Source organism: Drosophila novamexicana, unplaced genomic scaffold (assembly GCF_003285875.2).
Source record: "Drosophila novamexicana strain 15010-1031.04,08,12 unplaced genomic scaffold, DnovRS2.1 tig00004549-arrow-arrow-pilon, whole genome shotgun sequence".
NCBI lineage: Eukaryota > Metazoa > Arthropoda > Insecta > Diptera > Drosophilidae > Drosophila > Drosophila novamexicana.
In genome coordinates, this window is record NW_020825047.1 from 1,587,052 (window position 1) to 1,611,747 (window position 24,696).

The 24,696-nt window shown below is 37.0% G+C and overlaps 3 protein-coding genes across 3 annotated transcripts; 2 read left to right on the forward strand and 1 right to left on the reverse strand.

Annotated features, from left to right (window-relative positions):
• The first annotated feature begins 4,041 nt into the window (after positions 1-4,041).
• LOC115769198 (protein toll) lies at positions 4,042-7,836 on the forward strand. Its single transcript, XM_030713902.1, has 2 exons — positions 4,042-5,117; positions 6,014-7,836. Exons 1-2 carry the CDS (start codon positions 4,099-4,101, stop codon positions 7,350-7,352), a joined length of 2,358 nt encoding a protein of 785 aa, XP_030569762.1. The 5' UTR covers positions 4,042-4,098; the 3' UTR covers positions 7,353-7,836.
• Positions 7,837-12,217: 4,381 nt separating this feature from the next.
• On the forward strand, positions 12,218-12,928 carry LOC115769208 (fibrinogen-like protein 1). Its single transcript, XM_030713916.1, has 2 exons — positions 12,218-12,733; positions 12,791-12,928. The coding sequence occupies exons 1-2, from the start codon at positions 12,438-12,440 to the stop codon at positions 12,906-12,908; spliced, it is 414 nt and encodes a 137-aa protein (XP_030569776.1). The 5' UTR covers positions 12,218-12,437; the 3' UTR covers positions 12,909-12,928.
• Positions 12,929-15,105: 2,177 nt separating this feature from the next.
• LOC115769204 (very-long-chain (3R)-3-hydroxyacyl-CoA dehydratase) lies at positions 15,106-17,051 on the reverse strand. The gene is made up of 4 exons (XM_030713911.1): positions 16,689-17,051; positions 16,260-16,611; positions 15,856-16,201; positions 15,106-15,796 (listed from the first exon to the last, which is right to left on the reverse strand). Exons 1-4 carry the CDS (start codon positions 16,800-16,802, stop codon positions 15,472-15,474), a joined length of 1,137 nt encoding a protein of 378 aa, XP_030569771.1. The 5' UTR covers positions 16,803-17,051; the 3' UTR covers positions 15,106-15,471.
• Between the last annotated feature and the right edge of the window lie 7,645 nt (positions 17,052-24,696).

The following is a 24,696-nucleotide window of genomic DNA, read 5'->3' on the forward strand; positions in this document are numbered from 1 at the left end:
GTCTAGAGCTAAGCTGTTTGAATAAATAAGCAGAACAACAACTAAAGTAACAGCAACAATAATAAATTATTGTTGTTGCCACAAACGAAATGCATTTTTAGCGCATCGCTGCCAAACATTTTGTGGTTTTTATACCCTGTATTTTGTGTGTGTAATAGATAGATCCTACAAATGATATAATTTGTCCAGAATGACAAGCAAATCACGTGAATCTCAAAGACTAAACCAATAGATTTCTAACTTTGTTGAATATTAAAAACTGTATTTATATTAATTGGAATGCAGTACTTTGTGTATTATGTGCAGAAGAAGTTTATGTATATTTTCCATAAATATATATAGATTTTAACCCCATTCTACTTATATGTGCATACTTAAACAATAAAATGTATATATATAAAATATATTATATGCATAATATTAAATATTTATACATACACACACCCATAATATAATGTTTACACACAAATAAAAAATACCCATGCTGAAAATAATATAACTATCGAAATATAAATACAAATTTTTAAACAATTATTTAAAAAATGAATTATTGATAGTTAAAGCCCATGGGAAAGAATAAGCACTGCTGATTTCAATGTATGATGTGTGTTTTTATGTGTGTACTGGTTTTTGATACTTGCATATAGCGGGAATTTCCTGGTCGAGTACTCTTCAATAGAGTACTTTTTCGTTCTCTCTCTCTGCTGAACTCGAAAAAATCAAATTAAATTAAATAAATCAGCATTGTAAACAAGCTTAACTTTTAGTTACAAATCAATAAACTTGTGCAAAAGCCACAGCAGCCTTTGAAGTACTCAAAGGCAACACCTTCCCGCCCTCGCTTATTTTTCCAATAGCGTTGGCAACACTGCGTATACGCAATGTGGCTATTTGTAAGCTGCTTCATATGAGTGTGCATGTGTGTTTGTTTTTTGTTTGTGTGTATTTTGTAACTGGATTTTTAGGGCATGAAATCAATACATGCACACAAAAATATATGGAGCAACAATTGCTTTTGAAAGCAACAAAGTTCTTAGCTTTGATATTTGTACTCAAATAAATTGCTTAAACAGCATTTGAAATTGAAACCGATTGAGATGTGGAGTGACACATATTATTTTTGTATATATATATAGCTTAAACGTATAACTTTTAAGCAAAAGCTAGTTAGTTGTAGCTTTAAATTTACTAAAACAGAAACTTTTTCTTATTATATTACAAGATTTTAAAGTAATTTTGAATCAATTATCGATTTAAGGTATCGTTTTAATCCAGTTTCATCATATATTTGTATATTATTTTATTTTAATTTTAAAATAATAGTAAATATTATTGTTTACTTTTTTTAAAGATATCATCTTGCAAATTACCTTAATCTACTGACAATTTTGCTATTAAATAAATTCTCATTTTGTATATTATAAACAAAATATATCCCAACAAACACACTGAGGGGCGCCATAAGAGAGTAAAGCTCACTCAGGTGAAAGCGTTGATAAGTGCAGCGTGCAACACGCGGCGTATGCGTAATGTGTCACCCAAGGGGCGGCTGTGTAATTGGACGTCAAATTGTGTCTGATGGCCACGTAAAAAGTTCAGTTGTGTGTGAGAAGTTGCACAAGGACTGGGGCCTGCCGCTTGGGTCCTAGGCACCAATTCAGACCAATTCATAAGTTTCTTTTTATTTTCTCGCGTGGGGAATCGGCTAAAAACTGTTAATCTAGTTGCAGCCATCGGTGCGAAAATAAATTATGAGAAACTTGTACGTGGCTGGCACTACAAATTGGTAAAGTTTTGCACGGCTCCAGCGTGCGATGTCCTTGACGGGTTCAAGGCCATGCGTTAGGCCAGCTATTTATATGATTGACTTGGCCTTACAGCGATTTATTTTTGATTACTCGCATGCGTCTCACGTCTCACCTAGCATGTCTACAGTTTTTAGTCCCATACCTGAATTCTGGCTCATGTTGTGTGGAGCTATTCGTATTTATTGGTGTGAGCTTAAGCGCAGCTGTCAATGCGTAAAGTTGTGTGTGTGCGGGGTGTGGCTTAAAGCTAAATATTGTTGCCGCCTCATTGATTTTAGCCATGCATTAGGTTCCAGTGTTTTCAGTTCAGCAAGAATTTATGTACAGAAAATTATTTTTAACAAACACTGGACTACAAATAGCTCTTAAGTATTCGAAACAAAATAAATTCACATTCATCTATATATATTTGTCATGACTGACTGATTGGTTATCAACGCAAAGCCCAAGCCCAAGAGCTAAGAAGCTGCAATTTCACCGTAGTTACCTTACGTGATGAAGGTGCAGGGTTGGAGAAATTCCACTCGCATGTGTGGAAAAATCGCGAAAAACGTTTGTATGAAACACTTTTGTTTAACATCCGATCGGCTTCAAACTCATTTTTAAAGATCTTTGTTCAAATTCATTTGAGGGGTGCTTCACAATCTTCGTAAAATGCATTCTCCTTGGTGGAAAGCGGGGGTGGTGGGCGACGTTTCGTGTTCAAATTTTTTTCCAAAGATCTATACGAAAAATCATTTGAGACGTATTTCACACTTTTCGCAGAATCCAAGCTTCCTCGATGGGAAATGTGATTTAAACATTTGTTGGGCTACATTTTAAGTTTTGATTAGATTTTTGATTTGCATCAAAATTTTAAGAACTTAATGAATATATGTTTCAGCGATTTGGGAAATTCCACTACGCAACAATAGTTAATTGTATGACAGGGTAGAGTTCAATTTCCAACGGGCGTGTACCTTGTAAAAAGGTAACGCAAGGTAATATATAAATATAGTAATAATGGTTTTTTAAAAAACAAAACACGTTTTAAATAAAAGTTCTTTAATACTTGTTCTTTTTCAAAGTTCTTATTATATCATTCTTTTTCATTTTTAATATTTAGAATTTGTATTTATTTCCCATGTACATATATGTCAAAATTGTATGGAACATATTTTTGGCGCTTGATAAAAATAAACTTCTTGGGAACTGTAGTTTATTAGAGAAGGTAAAATTAAAAAGAGTCTATATCAGTCTATATATCTATATCAGTCATAGATAACGATCGCTAGTGATTGCTCATTTAGAATATTAAATGACTTTTTAAAGATAGCAGTAACTACCAGGAAAAATACTAATGCTTATCAATTAATTGCAGTGCTCAAAAGTAGGCAACATCAATTCTCATACCACTACGATAAGTTATTTATCTTCTAAACAACTGACTCATCTATAGACATCCATAAATAGCCACCAAGTTCATTGATAAGCGCCAAAGTAACCAACGAATGTAAACAAACGACTTTAAAAAAAAAAAACAAGAAACTCACTGGATTTGATTTCTTATAGAGTGGGCTAGCTGAAAAAAGACAGCAACAATAAATTAAAATGATAAGATACCTCATTGAATTGTTGATTTCGGTCAAGTAATTAAGAAGATTGTTAAGCTTGGAGGCAAATAATTTTAAAAGCAATTAAACTTAGAGTCTTGGGAAATGCGTTCGTGACACGAATAAAAAAAACCGATGTATAGCGAAAAATGCATACTGCTTATGCAACTTTCAATAAATTGGGAAAGTATTTAGCCCTAGTGTGTTGCCCATCAATTTTAGGATAAAAATGACTTTCCAAGTTATAAGCGTAAGATACATTTGAGTAATCTATAAAATAATTATCAAAACCTTTTATTCAAATGGCCTGTTTTTTTTTTGGCGCTTGAGTTCGAGTTATTTTATTTAAAGCTAACTTTTAAATATTAAATTATTTATATTTTTTTTATTTAATTTTCTCTAAATTTTATTCATCTACTAGATGTAAGATCACGTAGCCAACTCTATTTTATTTGTATCTACATATTGTTTAGCTTGTGTGTCGTAGAAATTGGTATCACTGAAGAAGCGAATCGCAAGACTGATATGGCACATGTTGATAAAGTCGTCAGTGAGTTAAACAAAAAAAAATTTCGAGTGTTTAGTCACAGTTGAGGCGTTGCCATTGAAAGTCGTTTGAAACGCGAGTGTGCACAATGTGTGAATATTAAAGTATATGAATTTCGAGTGTGAGTGTGTCTGTGTGGAATGTGCAGAACATGTTCTGCTTTCGATATCTTATCGTAATTTGTGCGATTTCGTGCACAAATGCTCAGATCATACCGCTATCGAGCTACTGTCATAATGTCCATGATTGGTGCACCTGCGAACCGCAGGCGAATCTAGTGCGCGTCTATTGCCGGGATGAGTATGCCCTGATCTTACAGATCACGGACACGGGCAACAATATTGCGATGAGTTATTATGCGAATGGCGAAGTACACTGGCTACCGCGCCTCAATGTCAGCGAGGTCGCACAGTTTGAGTTTGATGCCTATAATTTTTGGTCGGAGACATTTTTCCGGGAGCTACTGAATGCCCTGGGCGTGCAGCAGGTGTTAAGCATAAAGTTTCGTGATCGGAGTATGGAATCGGAATTTGATGATATCTTTAATTTGAGAGAAGAGACGGCTGGCACCAATGTGAGCACCTGGATTTTTAGTGAGGTGCCCAGGCTGCAGTACTTCAAGTACGAGAGCACTCAGCGTGTGCTAAATGAGTCAATTTTCCATGCATTTAATAATTTGACCACATTGGAGCTGCGTCTGGCTGTGCGCCATTTGCCCTCGCGGCTCTTCGCCAGCATTGCGCACAGCCTGCAAATCCTTTCCATTTGGAATCCGCAAATGTTCCACTTTGAGCCTGCCCTACTGGATGAGCTGCAACAGCTGCGCAATTTGAGCCTAAAGCTGGCGAAGCCACCCGAGGACCGAGTCAATCAGCGGCTGCGTTCGCTCTTCATCTCCATGCAACAGCTAGAGGAGCTGCGCTTGTCGCGAGCCAATAGCCATGTGAATGCCACCATGCTTAAGGGCAGCTATAATCTGCGTCTGATTGGCATCAATCATAATCCGGAGCTGACCGAGCTGCCCAGTGAACTATTCGTCGATCAGGGCAATCTTACGCTGCTCGATCTATCCTGTAATGGGTTGTTGAAGCTGCCAACGGATCTGTTTAATGGCCTGGTAAAACTTACAGTTTTGGATCTATCCAGCAATAGGCTAACGAGCTTATCAAGGTGGGTGCCAATCGTTTCAGCTGATTAAGAAAAACCACAACTCACGATAGCAATAAGTCAATTCTAATTGACTAAATAAGTATAAATAAACTATATGAATGTGTCTAAATATCTTCTTGCTTAACAGTGCTTTGGAAAAGATATTGACTTTTCAAGACTGAACAACTAGCACATCATACACTCGGAGAAAACGCTAAGAACCAAAAGAAGAAGAGAAATTTATTTTATAAATAATTTTTTATCCGGTCTTGAAAGTATTTTAAATAAAATGTGTATCTAATTATTTTATGCTTATACCATTTTTTTTGTTGAATTTTATACCTAATCCAATCTATGTTTCTTTTTTTAAACTTATTGTTCATATTAAAGTTAAGATTAGAGAATGAGGCGTACGTAATTATATGATGTCTAGTCCGTTTGTTTTTCAATGCCGTTTTCTCTGAGTGTAGGAGTAGACTAATTTACATGTTTAAACTTTTTTTGGAGTTATTTATATAAATCAGACATTTCTCATATATATATATTTATATATATTAAACTCATAGTAGGATATAAGTTATTTTACTAGCGTAAATTCTATTTAATATTGCACCTACATTTCTTAACTTTTTGTTATATAAATTTACAAAAGTGAATACTTCATGTATATTGTAAATACCGCGGGTAGATTCAGGAGGGAACGTAAAGACCTAGGCAATTACTCATGTAATTAAAAAGTAATTAGAAGCTAATTGCATTTGCAAAAATTAGTGTAAATTACAAAAATGTTTTTTGCTTTAAAAAAATTTTTGAAAAAGATTTTCAGTAGAAAATATCAAGCTAGATTGACTTAAAATATTTGTAGTATTACTGAGTATATTTATTTTTACCACTAACTAACCCACATTGATCCACAGTGAACTTTTTACAATGTTGACATCGCTCTCTACTCTGGTGCTCAATCAAAATTCGCTGACCTCTCTGGATCCGGCCACGTTTGGGAACGTGCGCAGTTTGAACTTTATCGATATGCGCGGTACCCAGTTCTATGGAGTGAAACTCTGGATGCCCTTTGAGGCGCTGGTGTGCACCAACGATGACATTTGCCAGTACAAGTCGGCGGATTGGGAATGCGATCCGCAATGCATTTGCTGGGTGCAGCGGGAAACGCTGCAGCTCTTTGTAGACTGTCGGGGAGCGGCGATGGAGGAGCTGCCACTGCTGCCACAAACAACGCTGGTACAGACAACCCTCAAGTTGAAAAATAATAGCATTAGCCAGCTGCCGGAAGCCAGTGGCATCGTCGGCTATGCCAATGTCAGTAAACTGAGCCTTGCCGATAATCTGCTGGTTAGCTTGGATGGTGTCAAACAGCTGCCGGGCAATCTTAGCCTGCTGGACGTGCGTCGGAATAGGATTAGTGTATTTGATCAGGACTTTATCGATTACCTGGCAAATAATACAATGAATCTGGCCATGGGTGGCAATCCATTGAGCTGTGATTGTTCCGCCCTGCCGCTGTTGGGATTTGTGCGTGCACAGCCGCAGCGTGTCCAGGATATGGGTGATATTTACTGCAGCGGCCGGCCAGAGAAACCATTCCAGCAAATGGAGGTGGGCGAGCTGTGCCCCTCTTATATTCTGCTCATTGGCTGCATTCTGGGTGGCCTCGTGATTGTCATCTGTCTGATAAGTGTGGTTTATCTTATCTATCAGCAGGAGCTCAAGATATGGCTCTACAATCACAATTTTTGCCTATGGTGGGTATCCGAGGAGGAGCTGGACAAGGACAAGACCTACGATGCCTTCATCTCCTATTCGCACAAGGACGAACAGCTGATTGCCCAACTGCTGCCCAAGCTGGAGAGTGGCCTGCACGCCTTTCGTGTTTGCCTCCATGGCCGCGATTGGCTCGTCGGCGACTGCATTCCCGAACAGATTGTACGCACCGTTAACGACTCGAAGCGTGTGATCATTGTGCTCTCGCAGCATTTCATCGATTCCGTTTGGGCGCGCATGGAGTTCCGCATTGCCTACCAAGCGACGCTGCAGGATAAACGCAAACGCATCATAATTATCCTGTACAAGGAGCTGGAACACTTCGAGGGCATCGATAGCGAGCTGCGCGCCTATCTCAAGCTCAACACCTATCTCAAGTGGGGCGATCCACTGTTCTGGAGTAAGCTGCGCTATGCCATGCCCCACAATCGACGCGTGCTCAAGGGGCAGAAGAAGCACGTGGGTCCACTCATCTGATATGTTCCCAAAATATATCAACCTTTGATTAATTAAACACATAACTTTAGTTCTAGTTATTTTATGCTATAAATTATGGTAATCTAATCTTAGCTCGTTCTAAGATAATTTAAGATACTCGATAGGGAAGTCTTATTTATAGCATAGCTTATATTTTTTTATTAAATTTAAAGAAAATATTTCTTAATATTCTTTAGTGGGCATTCGCTGTAACTTTGTTAAACTTTTTAAGCAATTTTGAAGGTCCTCGAAGTACTTTAAGCCTATTACTAATCGTAATTCGGCATAGTCATTAATATTATCTAATAAAATGATGTTATCTGAGATAATTCATTAAATTTTTCTAAAATAAAGAGTTTTAAGTTAGTATAAAACTGGATTCTGACATACTAGACCAGTATAAAATAAAAATAGTTGATTGTTTGCATACACTTTTATCGTCATATATAAAACTGGAAAATCATGAAAAATTGAATATCTCTAAAATATTTCAAATATTTTCAACATAAATAAACATAGAACCGAATTCCTAATCTTGTTGTATGTATGCATTTATTTTTGGGCAGCCTAATACGGCATAAAAGCTGCTTGAATTTGTCTTCTGCTCCTATTGTCTCCCTTTGAAATTGTTTTATTGTTCCGCTTTAACATTTTTAATTAAATTCTTATACACATCATATTTGGTAGTCATAAAGTGTGTGGGTCACTTTCTACACACATAAAAAACAGTTGTGAAGATTAGGGCACATATTTTATATTTAATTTTGGAGAGCTGACAGCAAGCCAGAAAATTGGCTTACATGCCATAAATTTGGAAATTTGTAAAAAAAATTACTTTTTTTATTCTCGTTTAGCTTTGTGCTGGCATTGGGAAAATGTTGTACCATATCTATAATCTGAAGTCTTTAATGCTTAAATACTTACAGTAATACTGGTGCAGTATTTATTTAACTTGTTATACAGGCATAACGATTCTTCCAATTGAACATACAAATTTTATTGAAACCAGCCAAGCCATGAGTAACAAACACTGTTATAAATAGGTTTACTGTTATACCAACTGCTGTTATACTGTTATATTTTAAGTATATATTGAATTTTAAAAATTGCCAATTTATATTAATTGCTTCATTTCACTATTTATTCATATCTTGAACAATCAATAAGCTCTTAGCTGTTATAGTTCTCAACATGTTATACTGTTATATTGTTATATGTAAGATTATTATTCCTAATTGGCCACTTTATATTGTCATCGAACTCAACATCTCTTTAGTCTCTGACTGCTTTCCGTTCAATAAACAAACTTAAATATTTATTCAGTCACATGCTCCAAAACGGGCCTAGCGCCAAGGTCAGACTCTAATTATCCACTTCAGTAATGTTGGTGGCCTTCAAAGAGTCGAGTACAGTGAATGGGAAAATAGAGGGAAAGGGCCTCTAGCCAGCCCAGCGCAAGTGGCAGCCAATTTTCACGCAGCTAGTGAATATAGAAAAAAATGTAATTTTGCGAAGTCTCGCTTTTACGCTGTCAGCCCTTTTGGCTACAATTGCTTGGCCTTTTGGGCATCAACTTTCATTGCAAGTGGGTGTGTGCGTGTGAGTTCAAGTGGGTCTGGAAGATTCATTGGCCGCCCGTCGGCCAACGTTTCGGGGGCGTTTAAAGTGTCATAAAGCAAATGCTATTGAGCGTAGACAAATCTTTTAAGTTCAGAGCTTACAATTTGAACACCAAAATACAAAATGCATTTATTATGCATTTTTATACCCCTTACCCATTCAAAATGGGTAAGAAAGATATTATGCATTTGTGCAAATGTATTTATCTCTCGATCTAGCCATGTCCGTCCGATCTCAGAACCTGTAAGAGCTAGAGACTTGCAAATCTCGTAAGCTATCACCAAATTTCACATGTAGCTACTTGAATAGTATATATATATATATATCAAATATCTTTAACTTTGTGGCCATCAATCGGTTCAGGGTATATTTATCAATATGAATATTAAATTATTTTAATACAAGCTACAAAAGATTATTATCTCCATTTTATACAAATTTCAAAATTGCTTGTATTTTATTAAAGCTGAATCATTTTTATACCCTGAACCCATTAAAAATGGGTACAAGGGTATATTGTATTTGTGCAAAATCCAAATGTATCTAACAGGCAGAAGGAAGTATCTCCGACCCCATAAAGTATATATATTTTGATCAGCACCAATAGCCGAGTCGATCTAGCCATGTCCGTCTGTCCGTCCGTCCGTCCGTCTGTCCGTATGTATGAACGCAAGGTTCTCAGAACCTATAAGAGCTAGAGACTTGAAATTTTAGATGTAGGTGCTCCTAGTGCCTGCGCAGATCGAGTTTATTTCCGATAATCGATAACTTACTCCGTTTCCAAGCAATCGATAAACATCGATATCGATATCCTGTTTTTTGGGCAATTTTTGTAAATAATAAGAGCTAGAGTCACCAAACTTGACATATAGCTTCTAAAATAGAATATATACATATATGCATTTGATGTTGGACGAAGAGGGTTCAGGGTAATCCATAGTCGGGAGCTCCCGACTAGAACCTCTTACTTGTTTCTTTTGCTTAAGCCAAAGCCCAGGGACTCGGGAGAAACTAATGGAAATTGATTGCTGAACTCACACCAAGCAGCTGCCGCGTTTAATCATTTCAGCTCATTTTTCATATATATATACTTTTCATATCCACCACCGTCCGTCCGGCGTAGTTATCAGAAACATCTGTTTGCAGCTGCTCTTCATTTATCATTGCTTTCGAAGCGGCAACTGTAAAAATCAGTTTGTAACTGCTGCAGCTTTTGGCCCTTTCAACCCACTCAACCCTTAACGGTGGCCGGTCGTACGTGGCCTGCCCGGGCGTATACTATTTGCAACACTTTATCCGTTGCCACAAAACAGTTGCCAATAAACTGCCAAACCTCAAGTATGCAGCATAAAACTTAGATGCATAACACACAAGGGGTTTAAGCCGAACATTATAAGTTTGTCCATATACGTGTGTGTGTGTGTGTGTGTGTGTGTGTGTGTGTAAGGGCGTGTGTGTGGGTGTGCGGGTGGCTGCTGTCAGAGCTCTCTATTTATTTGTTACACATAGAAGGGCATAGACAGCGCGTCATTTGAGACATTCAACTAGCTAGACACAAATTATAATAAACGAGTATTATATGCGCGTATTTGAGTACATATACTCGATAACATTCAACCTTATTTGCTGACAATTGTAAATGCATGTCAGCTGCAGTTGCAATTGATTTGATTGTGGATCTCAAACAAATCCAAGGAACCAAGATGCCATGGGCTTGGCTTTAATTTCAATTTGGAACCATTTAAGAAATCTCTTAACTGGTTTGTTTTTAATTCACTTGAAATTTCAAAAATCGCATTAAGTTGTTTTTTATTTACGTTTTAACAAAGACAATATAAACACAGTGTTTATATTGTCTTTGGTTTTAAACTAGTTTCTTTTAATTTAACATTTAAATTCTAAATAATTGGAGCTTGTTTCCATTAAGGTCACATAATTTTGCGTGTAGAAATATTGCAATTATTTGGCTAATTGATCTTTCAATGGGAAATTTAGGCTGTAATTATATATGCTATATACCCTACAGAGTAGCTGAAGTGGGTATCATTAAGCTATTGCACTGCTATTGCTTCTTCTTGTCAAAGTTATTTAAGTGTATTATTCGATTCTATCGAGACATATATTTTCTTGATGTGTGCATCTGAGCACATCAATTAGGACCCACATCTAATTTACTTGTAGTTTTTTTACACAAGTTTCATACACTTGAATTATATATTTATTTTGAAATTAATATATATTTATGTTAGTTACAAAGTTTCTTGTAACAAACCCTGCGCAATGTTAAATTGCAGCCAATTGCTGTCTGATGTCTAACCAAGTTTACAGCTTTGCTTCAATTAAATAATTTGGCGAGTTGCCCACCTGTGCTCTACCTTTAACCTTTAGAATTTGCTATATTTTAATAGAATTAAGTTATTTGAGCTCTGAACAGTTCAACTGATAACAGAGGAAGTCTGATGACACTGTCAGCAAAATATATTTGATAACAGAATTGGAAATTGAAATTTAATGCTGAAGCTTTGCGTTAAATTAATTTAGAAGTTGTTTGGCAGAACCCAGAGCTAAAATCAATTTTTATTTAAAAATATGAAAATATTTCAAAATATATTTAATTCAATATTATTTATATGCGTGCTTGTATCGAGTGAACAAACAGCAGATTTTGGCAAAGCACAACAGACCGTAAGCGCAAACATTTAATAGATTTGAATTACGTAAAAATCTAATCAAATTTTAAAGTTCTGTTCGTACAGTCAGCTTAAAGATGAACAATGCGGTGGGTATTGCTATAAAATAGTGAAACATCTGCTGCAATATGCTGCTTCCGTGCAAACGAAGGAGCAACTGTATATCGAATTACTAGAAAAGGTCAATGTCCTTGATATAAGCATAAAATATATGGAACAAATAATTAGAGATAAGCAAATGCAATTGGAAATGCAACTTGAACTGAATAATATCCATAAAAAGAATGCCGCAATCACAGAGGAGTTGCTAAATGAAAAAAATAGACAACTATTGGAGCTACAGGCTCAGATCGAATGCCATAAGCTAGAAAAGAATTCAGATTCTCTGGATAAGTCCTTAAATGGTCTGGGAGTACAATCCGAAGTTCTCTATAAAAATAAGAATTCCCTTGATTTGATTAATACAGAAAAAAGTCTACATTCTAAGGATAATTCACTTGACGATAAAGGGAAAGGGCTTGTCAAAAACCTGGAAACTATATCAAAACTAAATTTTCCTATAGATAAATATGTATCCAGCAATTGTCTAGACAAATCGAATGATATATATTTGTTAAAAGTGCCTGGCTTGGAGCCTTTTCCAGTGCTCTGTGATTCGACTCTGGCTGGCTCCGGTTGGACTGTGGTGCAACGTCGTCAAGATGGCACTGAAAACTTTAATCGTAACTGGCAAGATTATCGCGCTGGGTTTGGAGATTTGCGTGGCGAATTCTTTATGGGCTTGGAGACATTGCATCGGATGACCAAAGCGCAGTCACACGAATTGTTTATACATCTCGAGGATTTTCATAATGAAACGCGATATGCACAGTACAATTACTTTGTCATAGGCAACGAGCATGAATCGTATAAGATAGAGAGTCTTGGCGAATATTCGGGAAATGCGGATGATGCATTGTTGCAGCACAAAAATTGTAAATTCTCCACGCCCGATCGACCCGTTGCCGGGAAATCGAATTGTGCTGAACTTTATCAATCTGGCTGGTGGTTCAATAGTGGTTGTTATCTCTGGTAAACTATTCAAAGTTGCTTTTAATTAAATTTAGTTCTTAATGTTGTGCATTTCAGTAATCTCAATGGCCAATATATTACACAGAATATTGAGAATTTAAATGCCATCGAGTGGAGAACTTGGCATTTTAGACCTCTTAAGTTTGTTCAAATGATGATCAGACCGAATAAATAATTGATATGTGATTTACAATACATATTGTAACTGAAATAAAATTAAAATTAAATAATAAATTAAAAATTGGCCAGGTCTTGAAACTTCGCAAGAAAAAAAACATGACTTAAACTCGGAACTCCGTGGCTTAGTATCCGAATGTGTTCAGGATTGGCCATTAAGTCTACAAATAAACGTTGAAAGTTAATCTACATTGTTTAGTCAGAGTTCAAGTAATTTATTTTACCCATTGGTAGTAATTATTTATAGCGCAACTGATTAAAAAACCTATACTAAGCTGCTGCTCTTCGTGCCCTTTCTTCTAACAGTCCCTACATTAAAGTCTAGGCAATTCATCCTTTGCATTGATTGCCTGTCCTTCAAAACTTGCCAATTACCGTATCCTATTGCAGTCGGGTCAAAAGCGCAAGGTGAATCCATATTTCAATAAGGCTCTGCACTTGTTCCATTTCAAGTCCCCGTCAGCTGTTATGTGGAAAATGTTCACGCATTTGTCTTTGCCTGCGGAAAATGTAGCAGTTACTTTTCGGGGGGAAAAATCAATTGTCTCACACATACACACACGCTTACAACTCCTCTTATCGCCCGCCACTCGCTCTGCGGCACGTTAATCAAAAACTCATTTTGGGTGGCCAAGGTCCTGGTCAGACACCTCGCCAGGCACCTCGGTCCTGGCTGCAGACCCAAGTGATTAGTTGTGCGTTAACCCCGTTGCAGTTCAGTTCAGTTCGGTCCGGTTCGGTTCTGTTGGGCCGGATGCGGTTTTTGGTTTTTAGTTTCCGGTTTCGATGTGTTGGATGCGCCTGAAAATTGCATTAAATTATTCATTTTTGGGCCAGTGCAGTCCGTGTGCCGTGCTGAATACCCTGTTTCCAGCAATGCAATAGAGCATTTTTGTTTTGTACAATTTCATTCTGCATGTCTGTTTTGGACAAAGTCTTTCAGTAAACCTATAAACCAGCTGGGGGTCAAATATACAAAATAGGCGAATGTTATAGAATTCGATCAAAAACAACTCTTATTTTTTTGAGGATATTTATTTATTTGTGCTCATTTTAAAGCTAGCAAAAGTTGTATATTCATCATATTCATTATACATATCAAAGTGTATGTCATTTTCATCATTAATATATTTAATTGTCTTATTGTTTTCTTAAAATTTGGGATAATACCTAAAAGACTGAGAACAGGGTGTCGTGCCGTCGGTAACTGTAGCCAACTGCTTCGTTCGAACTTCTTTTTCGCGGATAAGTTTGCATGCGTGAATTTATGTGGGTAACTGTCGTTGGCATGCAATGGTAGTGCTGGTGCTGCTGTTGCCAGTGGTTGGTTGTGGTTGGTGGCAACAGCACTCAGCCAATTAATAGCGCCACTGTCTGGCATTTATCTTCGGCGGCAGTGACCGAAATTCGTGGCACTTCAGCACGAAAATAAGCAGCGAAACGACGCAAAATTGATTGACACCTTAAACAAAACGTAATTTATTGAAGACAGCCCAAATTACATACTTGCTCATCATTGTTAAGGGCTAATCCACCGGCCACCCACCCATCTGTAATGAGCCACAAATAAGAAATATTTGTGTTCGCAGTGTGAAAGCGACTTAACATTTCGAGTGGGTCGCTTGAGTTCAAATAGGAGGTGTCATTCACAAAGGACATTAACAAGAAGAAGACAGGCTTGACAGGATTTTAAAGTTGAATGCCTGTGATCTGTTGGTATATGCATTTTTTAATATATCACACATCATGCCAGCCTAATTCACATAACGAATAGCTTTAATTTCTATTTTATTGGACATATTATGAAGCATATTAAAAATTCGTAATACAGTAAAGAGCGTTACTTTAAAATAAAAATAAAATATATTATATAGTCAATGTCTTGCTAACACGTTTAGTTGGCTTAGAAAAGTGATTGTAGACCGGAACGGCATGGTCACAAAGTTAGGATATAAATAAAATACAATTTCATACAATCAATCAGTTAGGCAGCCATCAATCCGTCAGTTAGGGGCAGGTGTTGTCTAAGTGACTGCCAGTTCAAAAGTTGGTTCCGGCTTCTAATCTTAGACTAGTATGGAAGGCAGTGCTAGCCATTTGGGTTAATAAGTACTCTGTATACATAATTTATGCAATTCAAAAATATATACAAATTGTTGAAACGCATTAAAAAAAAAAGTTTTAGTATATAAGCACAGCAATTTTTAATATAAAATACAATTTTTAACTAAGTTTTTTTAGAAACATTCTTCAATGCGGTCGATAAACTTAATTTGAACTAGCCGGACATTAAAAGGTTCTCATTTAACTGATGGTCAATTAGATTTTCTTTTTATTGCTTTTTTATTATTTTAAAATTGTGTTATCTTTGGCCGTGCGATTGATATACATATTATCTATATAAACTGAGAGTACCAATAAGTGGATAAAATCTTTGACACAATTCTTATCTAAACAATTGAGCACAAGTAAAAACATTAACTTAACATTTTGCTGGGGAATAAAACAAACAAAATATGAAAATTCGTGAATCTTAAAGCTAAGAAATTTGAGATGAATTCTTAATTAATTTTCGGCTTGGCGCGACCGCGTCCTAGTTTCTTGACGCGCAGCTTGGACATGTGAGACATGACCAGATAGCTGCCAGGCAAAGCGAGTAGCAGCAGATAGACTTTTACAAAGAGTACCATGTCGAAGGTTGAATTCCATTTGTTGGGCATTTCAACGCAAAAGCGTTTCGTTTCTTCAATATAGGGTATGCTGCGCAACAGAATAACGCCCTCACACACGATGCCCATGGGATAGAGAGGAATCCAAATGGTATATCGCAGCCAGGTGAGCAAGCCGTTCTCCCGCTTAAGCAGCTGGCTGACATAGTAGGGATAGCTAGAAGGAGAATAATAGCTGTTATGCTATTCGATTTTGAATTCAAAGGCATTACTCACCGCACTAGCTCCACGAGGGACCATATTATAAATACATAGAAGACTACCGGCTTGGCATGCATGCGCGGCTCCATTTCGATCATAAGGAACAGAACGAAATTGCGTCCAGAGATTTGAAAGAAGGGCACCAGCGGACTGCCCTTGGTATAGCCGAAAAGCGGATGCATTACCTCCATATATTGCATGAGCTGTACAAATTTGAACGATGTGCCCACATACTCATACGTATGCTTAATGCTGCCGGGTCCGTCCCGCATATAGAGCACACCCATGATGATGAGTATGTGAAGATAGCCCACAAACATGGCCAGGTTATAGATGATCAAGTAAACCTTCTTGGCATTCTCTGTGAAAGGGGTATAAGTTGTTAAGCTGAGGAAACGGTTGGGAGCAGTCCTTCTTACCCCGCACATAACCAATTTCTTGCTTCTGCAGGTTGTTATACTCCTCCACATAATCCTCGCGCACGTCGCGCGCCGGCTCATTTAGCTCTGCATCATCCTCGGTGCGCCAACGGTCAAAGTCAACGCGCAGCCAGTGCGGCTTTTGCGGCGTCGCCACCAGTCGCACCCACCAGGCAGGCTCTGCTTTACGTATGAGCAGCTCGATCTTATGATCGGTAACCGTAAATGTGGCCGTCTCATCATCGACGGGCTGATAGAAACGCATCTGAAACTTGTACGCATTCCGGCCGCGTGCTCCATGGCCATTAGCGCCAAACGACATCGTTGTAGGCGTAAACTCTGCGATGACTCCCTAAAAATAAATTGAATGCCCGTTACCCATCGCCTATTATTGATTTTTCGAAGTGTGCAAAATGTGCAACGACTCACCTGCGCATCTTTCAGATCCACCTTTAGCAACAACGTATCCTTTGTTTGGGACCAATAAACGAATGGACTTAATTCAGTTGCTGCCATCGGATTGGCATTGGACATAGGCGACATAATTTTGATATGTTTGGCTTTTGCCACAGACTTTGACCAGCTAATTTTACGTGTCGGGTACGCACTTCATGCTTTTGCTTGCAGTTAATACAAAACAAACTTTATACTCGTTTTATACTAGTTCTCTCTTTTTCCTCTCTCTGTATTTACATATTGTGATATTATATTTATTATTCTTTTAATGAAAACTAACAAGCAACACAGCGAATTATTTATATATTTTGTGAGTTTCGTACACGCGCACGAGCTCTTCGCAACCAAATTATCAGCCCTAACGATAGTTCTTATCGATTGTTTCTATCGATGGCATCAGCTCAGCCATGTGTGCGCAGCCGCTCTTTAGCTAAATGCTACGACGCACAGTTGTGTAGCACTTAGCTTGTAATTGGCGCCAGGATCTAAAACTTTTGTGAAATATTTCTGTTTTATATAAGAAAAATTAAATTAAAAAAATATAAATATATTTTATTTTGATTATCTATCACCCTAATGTTTTTAAAATGTAAAAACATAAAATCATTAATTACACATTTACTTGTGTAACATAATTAACTTGCGCTGTCAGCATTTGAAATATTTATAGATATTGACTCCCTTTCGCTGTGTTTGTACATATGTGTGTGCGTATGTCGCTTTGAGGCATTTTGATTTATGAGCTGCTGCCTGCAGACAAAATGACTGAACAATTACGGGGTTGTGAGGCAATCGGCTGCAGGGAGTACTGTGGTTTTTGTGTTTTAAATAATCTTTTGTCCTTTACTTCCTTTCATCTTAGCTTTAACAAACAGCGACAAGTTGTCGTCAGCACTGTTTTCAACTAAACAATGGAGCATACGTGTTATCAGGCTTAAAGTTAAAAACTGTATTTGGTTTGTGCTAATCTCTTACCGTCTCTCTCCCTTTTTTTCTATGCGTTTTTTTTTTCAGCCATCACAACGCACAAATTCTCATATAATTTATGCACGTACAACAAAAAACAAAGAAAAAACACCAACAAAATGTTGCGTTTTCTCAAGAACCGTTAGATATGGCCCAGATTTCACCGCCCGACCAATCTATATATCTAACAGCCTACACATATGTATATGTGTGTGTGTGCTCACTGTAGTGACCTAATGTTTTTGGTGTAGATTGCTCAGCGTTAAACATGTCCTAAGGTGAGTACCAAAACTTTTCAAATATATAATCTTGATACTCAACATCGTTACAACTGCAAAGTTCTCAATGGAGTACCCAAAACAATAGTACATCTTGTTTTTACTAGATATATTTAATTCCTTTTAAATTTCTTTATTAAAGCAGTTTTTTGATTACCCTCCTATGGATATTCATGCGTGTTTCCGTTTTATTTTTAGTATTTTTTCTTTGTTGACTTTAGTTTTTTCTTTGTTTCTTTAAATCGAGATATCGTACATATATTTCGATGCAATCAATTTTATAGTGATCAAATTATTTGGCTTCAGCTGCAGTGTGCCCCATGGCGTATACGTGATTTGGGCATTACATTTTTTGTAGACAAACGTAATTATATTAAAATGCAATAATTAACTGTTTCGTGTAAGAAATTCTATTGTTCAGTAGTTTATAAATTTACTTTATTCAGTTATTAAATTTTTCATTTATTTCAATTATGAACGACACGTAAAACAAGGAAATGCCAGGTATCGCTCGCGAATACCTAAATCCATGAGTGGTTAAAATGATTCTGTTAAGGATTCAAAATCCAAGTTGCCAAACTCAAATAACAAAAGTTAATGGCATGACAGATACGTTAGCTGAGTAAAAGTAAAACAAAATGAGCACTCGTCTATTTCCGGTTTGTGTTTCGTATAAATATGTTTTGGTTGTTGTTGTTGCCAACTGGTTAAGGTCAGGTAAACAAGTTGGTTAGCAAGAAGGTTAGGGAAGACAAGTTAGAAGCTGACATTGTTGTTGTGTGTACACACACTTACTGTACTTTTATACACATGTGTGATTGCGTGTTCGCATGACTCAAATTATAATTGTCGGACTGAGCTAAGCAGTTACCAAAATAAGAGATACACTATACGAGGTACTTATACAAAAGCTGTTAACCCAGATGGTTCGATTCTTGTAGTGCTGTAAGACAACAGAAAATAGTGTTGCTTAGAGCACAAAATTTAATGTGCATGGTTAAACGAGTCTTTTGGTTGCGACAGATCTGATCCAAAACCAGTTTCAATTATCGGTAGCTCATCTGAAATCGATAGTTATCGATCAAGAGCATAAATTGGATTAGATAAACCTGTCAAAAAGGTTTCGAAATATATACACAACCTAAGAACATTACATATGAACATCGAAAATTTCAAAAGAAAACGCAGTTAAAAGTTAGCGTAAAATTGATAAGTAATTATTTTTCGCTTGCACAGATCAGTTACGCTTTTTTTCGAATTTTCACCCAATCGATATTTATCGTAATCATCATTTGAAAAATAGACTACAAATAAAACATAAAATTATTTATAGTATTTTAAAACGGATCTGAATCTAAAATACTATTATTTGCCTGCGATGACAATCGTGAAACCATCAACGGACTTCATGTACTCTTGCGCAATTTATATAACTTTCGTCGCGTGCTTAAAATTTGTTATTGAGTTTTCTCAAAAATATGTTATTAAGAGTTCCGGAAGATTGACCCAAGGTTTTTTATCTCAGTCTTTTTCATTTCCGGCAATTAGAAATGGAGTTTATCTTGCTATTGGAATAAAATTTCTATATTTGGCTGATTATTTGAATTCGTGCTTCCGCGATATAGTAATCGGTTCACGGATTGCAAAAAAATAAATTCCCAGATTTATGCACATTTCGAGATTCGATTGCACAATTCCTTGTCCCGCTGTTTGGATTCTACTACAAGCACGTTAAAATTCTATATCATTCTATACGCAAGTATTTTATATTTAATAAGGCAACTTCAAGTCGCATCTTTGCTGTACATTTTTTCTATATTGCTCTAACTTCTGTCATTTTTGTGTTTCATAATTTTATTTTAACAGCGGATGTTATATTTGTTTTGCTTTACGTTTATGTGCGGGTGTTTTTCTTGCCCTATATTCCTTGAAATTGGCCCAGAAAGGGTATATTGGTATATTGGTATATATGGGTATATTAACTGTTGAGGGAAAGCATATACGATCCCATAAAGTAAATATTTATCAGCAATGTTAGTTTTGCAATGAGAATCTTGAAGCTGAAAAATAGACTTTAGTTTTACCCGCATTTGCCATCCAAGAACGTATTAAATAAATTCATAAATATCTTTGAAAATGATTTTAAAGCCGATCGGATGGTAAGTAAGCAACCGTTCTTCGCTAATTAACCACTGCTGTGGGTGGAAAATAAGTTTGATGCAAATCGGACAAAACTTAATACTTAGCCCACGAAATCGTTAAATCGCATTTCTACCAAGGAAGCTTGGACTCTGCGAAAAGCGTAAGGCACGTCTCAAATGATTTTTCACATAGATTCTTGGAAATAAATTTGAACGCGAAATGAAAAGGTGGTGCAATACACCCTTCAAATGAATTTGAACAAAGATCTGTGAAAATGAGCTTGAAGGCGATCGGATGGTAAACAAAAAAGTTTCCTCCACACATGCGGCTGAAATTTTCCGAAAGTCCGCATTAACGTGCACCTTCATCACATAAGTTACATCACATAATTACAGTGAAAATTTCAGCTTTCGAGCTCCTACGGCTGTGCGTTGATCACCAATCAGTTGGTCAATAAGTCAGTCTGTCTGTTTTATATATAGAGCTATATAATCATATATCAACATTTTCTAACAATGGCTTGCAACTTGTTTGTTCTGGGTACAGGGAATCTGTTAGTCGGCACTTTTGACAAGCATTTTTATTTGTTTTTCGTTGTTGTGCTTTTTATGAAATGCGCACGTTTTGGTAAAACTAATACAAACACACTGTCGTCGACAGATACACACATACACACACTCAGAGAGAGAGAGAGAGAGACACACACACGGACACACAGGCACAGACACAGCTGGCAGACAGTCGCGTCGGACATTAATATTAACGTTAAAACAACAACAACAACAGGCTTATCAAACATGCAGCGCGTAGTTCGCATACACCCACAAATATATACATACACACGCACACACACAGCGCAGAGAAGCGTGAGAGATAGTGAGCGCGTGTGCATGTGTGTGCTAGAGCGAATTGACATCTACATGGACATTTTGTTTTTTGGACTCGCTTTTCCGGTGCGTTTCGCTGTTGCTTGCTTGATTTTCCGCCGCGACGCTTTTCAGTTGGCGGCGAGAGTTTTCTGCGATCACAACAGCGGCCAACCACGCGGTCGGTTATTGGTTTGCTTCAATTTCATTTTCGATTGGCGTGTGACTGTGTGTGTTTTGAGTGGCAAGCATGGCTTTGGTGGCGCATCGCATGATGCTGCCGGCGCGCCATCGACGCACGCATCAGCAGGTGGCGCGCAATAAGGTGGGCGTGCTGCTGGTGCCCAGCTTGGCGGACTACTACAACAGAGAAACGGATCAGCCGCAGCTGCAGCAGCTGTCCACGTCCATGCCACAGCTGGAGCTGCAGGTCGGCGACGGCACCAATGCAAAAGTAAGTTCAACAAGTTGCAGTCACAATTGCAATCACGTAGACGTGACAAAGGGAAACATTCGAAACCTTTGCCAAGAATTGCTGCATTTGAACAAATTCAGTTCTGGCTACACAACTTATATCCTAACACCCTCGAAAGAAATCCCTATACCCACCCATGCGCCTGTTTATCTAGTTTTCTTTTTCATTATTCGTATTTCTTTTACGTTTCCCTCCTTTTTTTTTTGGCTGGCGCCAACTTTATGCGGCTCATTGTACACAGACTTGAATTGTTGTTGTTTTTACCATGTTTCTTTTTCGTACTGTTTTTCTTACTTTTTCATTTTTTCTGTTGCTGCTGGTCAGGATTTTCATTTGCGTATGGTAGTTTTCCCTATTAGAGTCTGAAAAATAACCAAAACAAATTTAGGAGTTATTGTTAAACTGGAAAGTAATGTACAGAAAGTATTATTCAAAGAAAAATATGAAATTCTATTATTTTTAACATACTTTAATGTATATTTATATATGTAGTTACTTGAATATATTTTTTATTGTTGGAAATATTAAATATTTGTTCGTATATTTGATTAAAGCTCTTGAATAGAATTTCATTGATTTTTCTACCAAGTTCGGTTTGTTCAATTAATGTTGCTCAAATATATATTGTCAAAGTGTTTGATTGACCAACTGAATAATTGGTTTATGTTGTTCGTGATTTGCTAGCGATAAACCTTAAGCAATTTGATATCGTTTGATTATAGCAGCGTATTGGTTTTATTACACTTGCCACAGTAAATACCAACTTTCGTTTTTTTTTTTTTGGTCTCCGTCACGCCTAAACTGAATTTTTAATGATTGTGTATAGCAATGAAAACAAATCATCATTTATTTAGTAGTGTAAATTAGTGAGGAAATAATCGCCCGCCCACCTGGTTGACTGACTGTTACGAAGTTTACCAATCAATAAGAACAAAACCTTTAGCCTTGATTATCTCTATATATATCCAGTTTGTATCTTTATTTAATTCGCTTGCATCTAAGGGGAACCATATTTACCAATATGTTGTCTAAGCCAGTTAGGTTTTTGATGGTTCCGGCAAATAATTACAGTTACGAGGCAAAAATCCATGTAGCACGCGTGTTACCATAAACGATTATTGGCACTAATAACGTCTTCAATAGCTGAAATCAAACCTCCAGAAAGCCAAAAGGTATGCCCTTGCACATTTTCTGCAGCTAAAACTACACATTTTTTGTAGTTTTCCTGAAAGAATTGATCAATATTTAAACAAATTTAGATATTATATTAACACGTTGAAGCATGTTATATTATGAACCACATTTTCATGAGAAGAGCCACCAATTGGCAGATTCCCATTTTCTTGTGGCCGTAGGCCCAACACTTTGGAATTTTGTATAATCAAGTAACTTTTGTATTTAATTTTGGTCTTTTGTAAAAACTTTAGAGCTTAAAGATGAGATTCAAAAGTGGTTATATACCAAATATCCAGACTGAAATCCAATTTTCTTGGATAACGTCATTGAGTAATAATTAGACAGAGAGGTCTATTGGATCAAAAGCTCTTTTTCAAAATAGTTTATGCAAGATACTGGGGTTGCGATCACAAATTGCTCCTTCTGCAGTTGCCCATATTTTAAAGAAATCTTTATAACATAAAACACAATAAATTCAGTTCTATCCTATTTCGGTTTGGGGCCATCATATGATCTAAACTTCTCAACTATTTTAGCTCATTGTTTTTGTTTCTAAGCCTATATTTCGCAAAGACACAATGTCATGGGTTCTCCTTCTCCACCTTCAGCCTTCAACTTGCAAGCAGCCCTGCAAATTTTTATAATTTTCTTTCTCAAAATAACCAAAGACCACTAACCTTTTTATATAACAATTTTTATTCGATGTCAGAGAAAAATAATACTTCATATGACGTCACATCATAAGGCTTATTGTGTGCGATCATTGCGTACAGTAAATTATGAAATTTTTCATTAAATTAATTACTATAAAAGAACCTATAAATATTTTATTTAAGTGTAAATAAAAAAGGTAGGAATATATACTAGGCAAGACACAAGAAATACAATTTTTTGAAATGTGACGGACGTTATAATTTGTTGTTGTTGTTGTTGACGCGCTGTGCTGCGATTGCTTCCTACGATTAATTTTTTTTTAACATTATTATTAATTTTATTCAAAATCTGCCCTCTTTTTGGCAATGATAAATGAGCTTGTTTTTTTATGTTTGATTTTGCGTTTGCAGACCAACCTAATGTACCTTGCTTAATTTCTCCTTCTATTCATTACTCAATGTATATTTATATTTTATTCTTTAGTACCCTAGCTCAATGCCTGACCCATTGTCCTAGGGCCAGCGTAAAGTAACGAGTTTTTGACACGTTAAACGCAGTTAGTCAGGACGGCAACCGGCGAGCTTTTGCTGAAAGCTCAGCAAATGCAACGAGCTTACAATGCATGAAGTTGCGAGAGCTTTAGAAGGGATGAAAAGCGCTCAGGGAAGTCCTCAATTAGCCCTTTAGCTTATTATGAACTGTCTTAGATATATGCGACGAATTTTGGCCTGAGCGGTTCGTGTCTTGTAGCGGTGAGGGGGTGGGCGGGAAGGGGGGGGGGATAATATATTGTTTATTGAAAATTGAAACAAATTGAAATGAACGACGCAAGAGGGGAGTGCGGGCTGTGGCTGGCGTTGAGAACAGAGTCGACTAGAGTAGATGCGGCACATTTGCTTCTGTTTATGGCAAATGTTTATGTACGTATCGGATTATTTGTTTGTTTTGCTTGGAAGTTAGATGACTAAAGTCGTAGCAACTGCTTTTCGAGGGGGGAAACGACCACAATGGAATCAAGAAAAATGCCTTGAATTCAGTTTCAAGTCAATGAGCAGCGACAGCTGACTGCGCGATCAGGCTATAAAGAAAAAACTTCGCTCTTGCTGTCCCAAACAAACTGGCCAACTTATGGTATTGCCTTGAACCCGCCGCCTTTGTGGAGGTAACCAGCAGCTACAAGCCACTGCAGCAACTGCTAACGATGGACAAGGAACAGCAGTTGGCTGGTCAGGAGATCTCGAAGATCATCAGGCAGGCGGCCCTTGAACATGAGTCGAAGAAGCAGCAATGGTTTCTGGACGCTCAGCATAAAATAGATCAGTTTAGCAGAGTCAAAAAAGAAACTTCTGATGGTGTGCCCAAATAAAGCAGTGGCTCAAATACACAATACTTTTTGAGAGTTATTTAAAATTTAAAATATATAT

Excerpts from the sequence above, each read along its gene's own strand:
- LOC115769204 (XM_030713911.1), bottom strand. The coding sequence starts at position 16,802 with ATGTCGCCTATGTCCAATGCCAATCCGATGGCAGCAACTGAATTAAGT. Across the intron at positions 16,612-16,688 it reads TGGATCTGAAAGATGCGCAG|GGAGTCATCGCAGAGTTTAC; the intron begins GTGAGTCGTTGC and ends ATTTATTTTTAG. Across the intron at positions 16,202-16,259 it reads AGAAATTGGTTATGTGCGGG|AGAATGCCAAGAAGGTTTAC; the intron begins GTAAGAAGGACT and ends CCCCTTTCACAG.
- LOC115769198 (XM_030713902.1), top strand. The coding sequence starts at position 4,099 with ATGTTCTGCTTTCGATATCTTATCGTAATTTGTGCGATTTCGTGCACA. Across the intron at positions 5,118-6,013 it reads AGGCTAACGAGCTTATCAAG|TGAACTTTTTACAATGTTGA; the intron begins GTGGGTGCCAAT and ends ATTGATCCACAG.
- LOC115769208 (XM_030713916.1), top strand. The coding sequence starts at position 12,438 with ATGGGCTTGGAGACATTGCATCGGATGACCAAAGCGCAGTCACACGAA. Across the intron at positions 12,734-12,790 it reads AATAGTGGTTGTTATCTCTG|TAATCTCAATGGCCAATATA; the intron begins GTAAACTATTCA and ends TGTGCATTTCAG.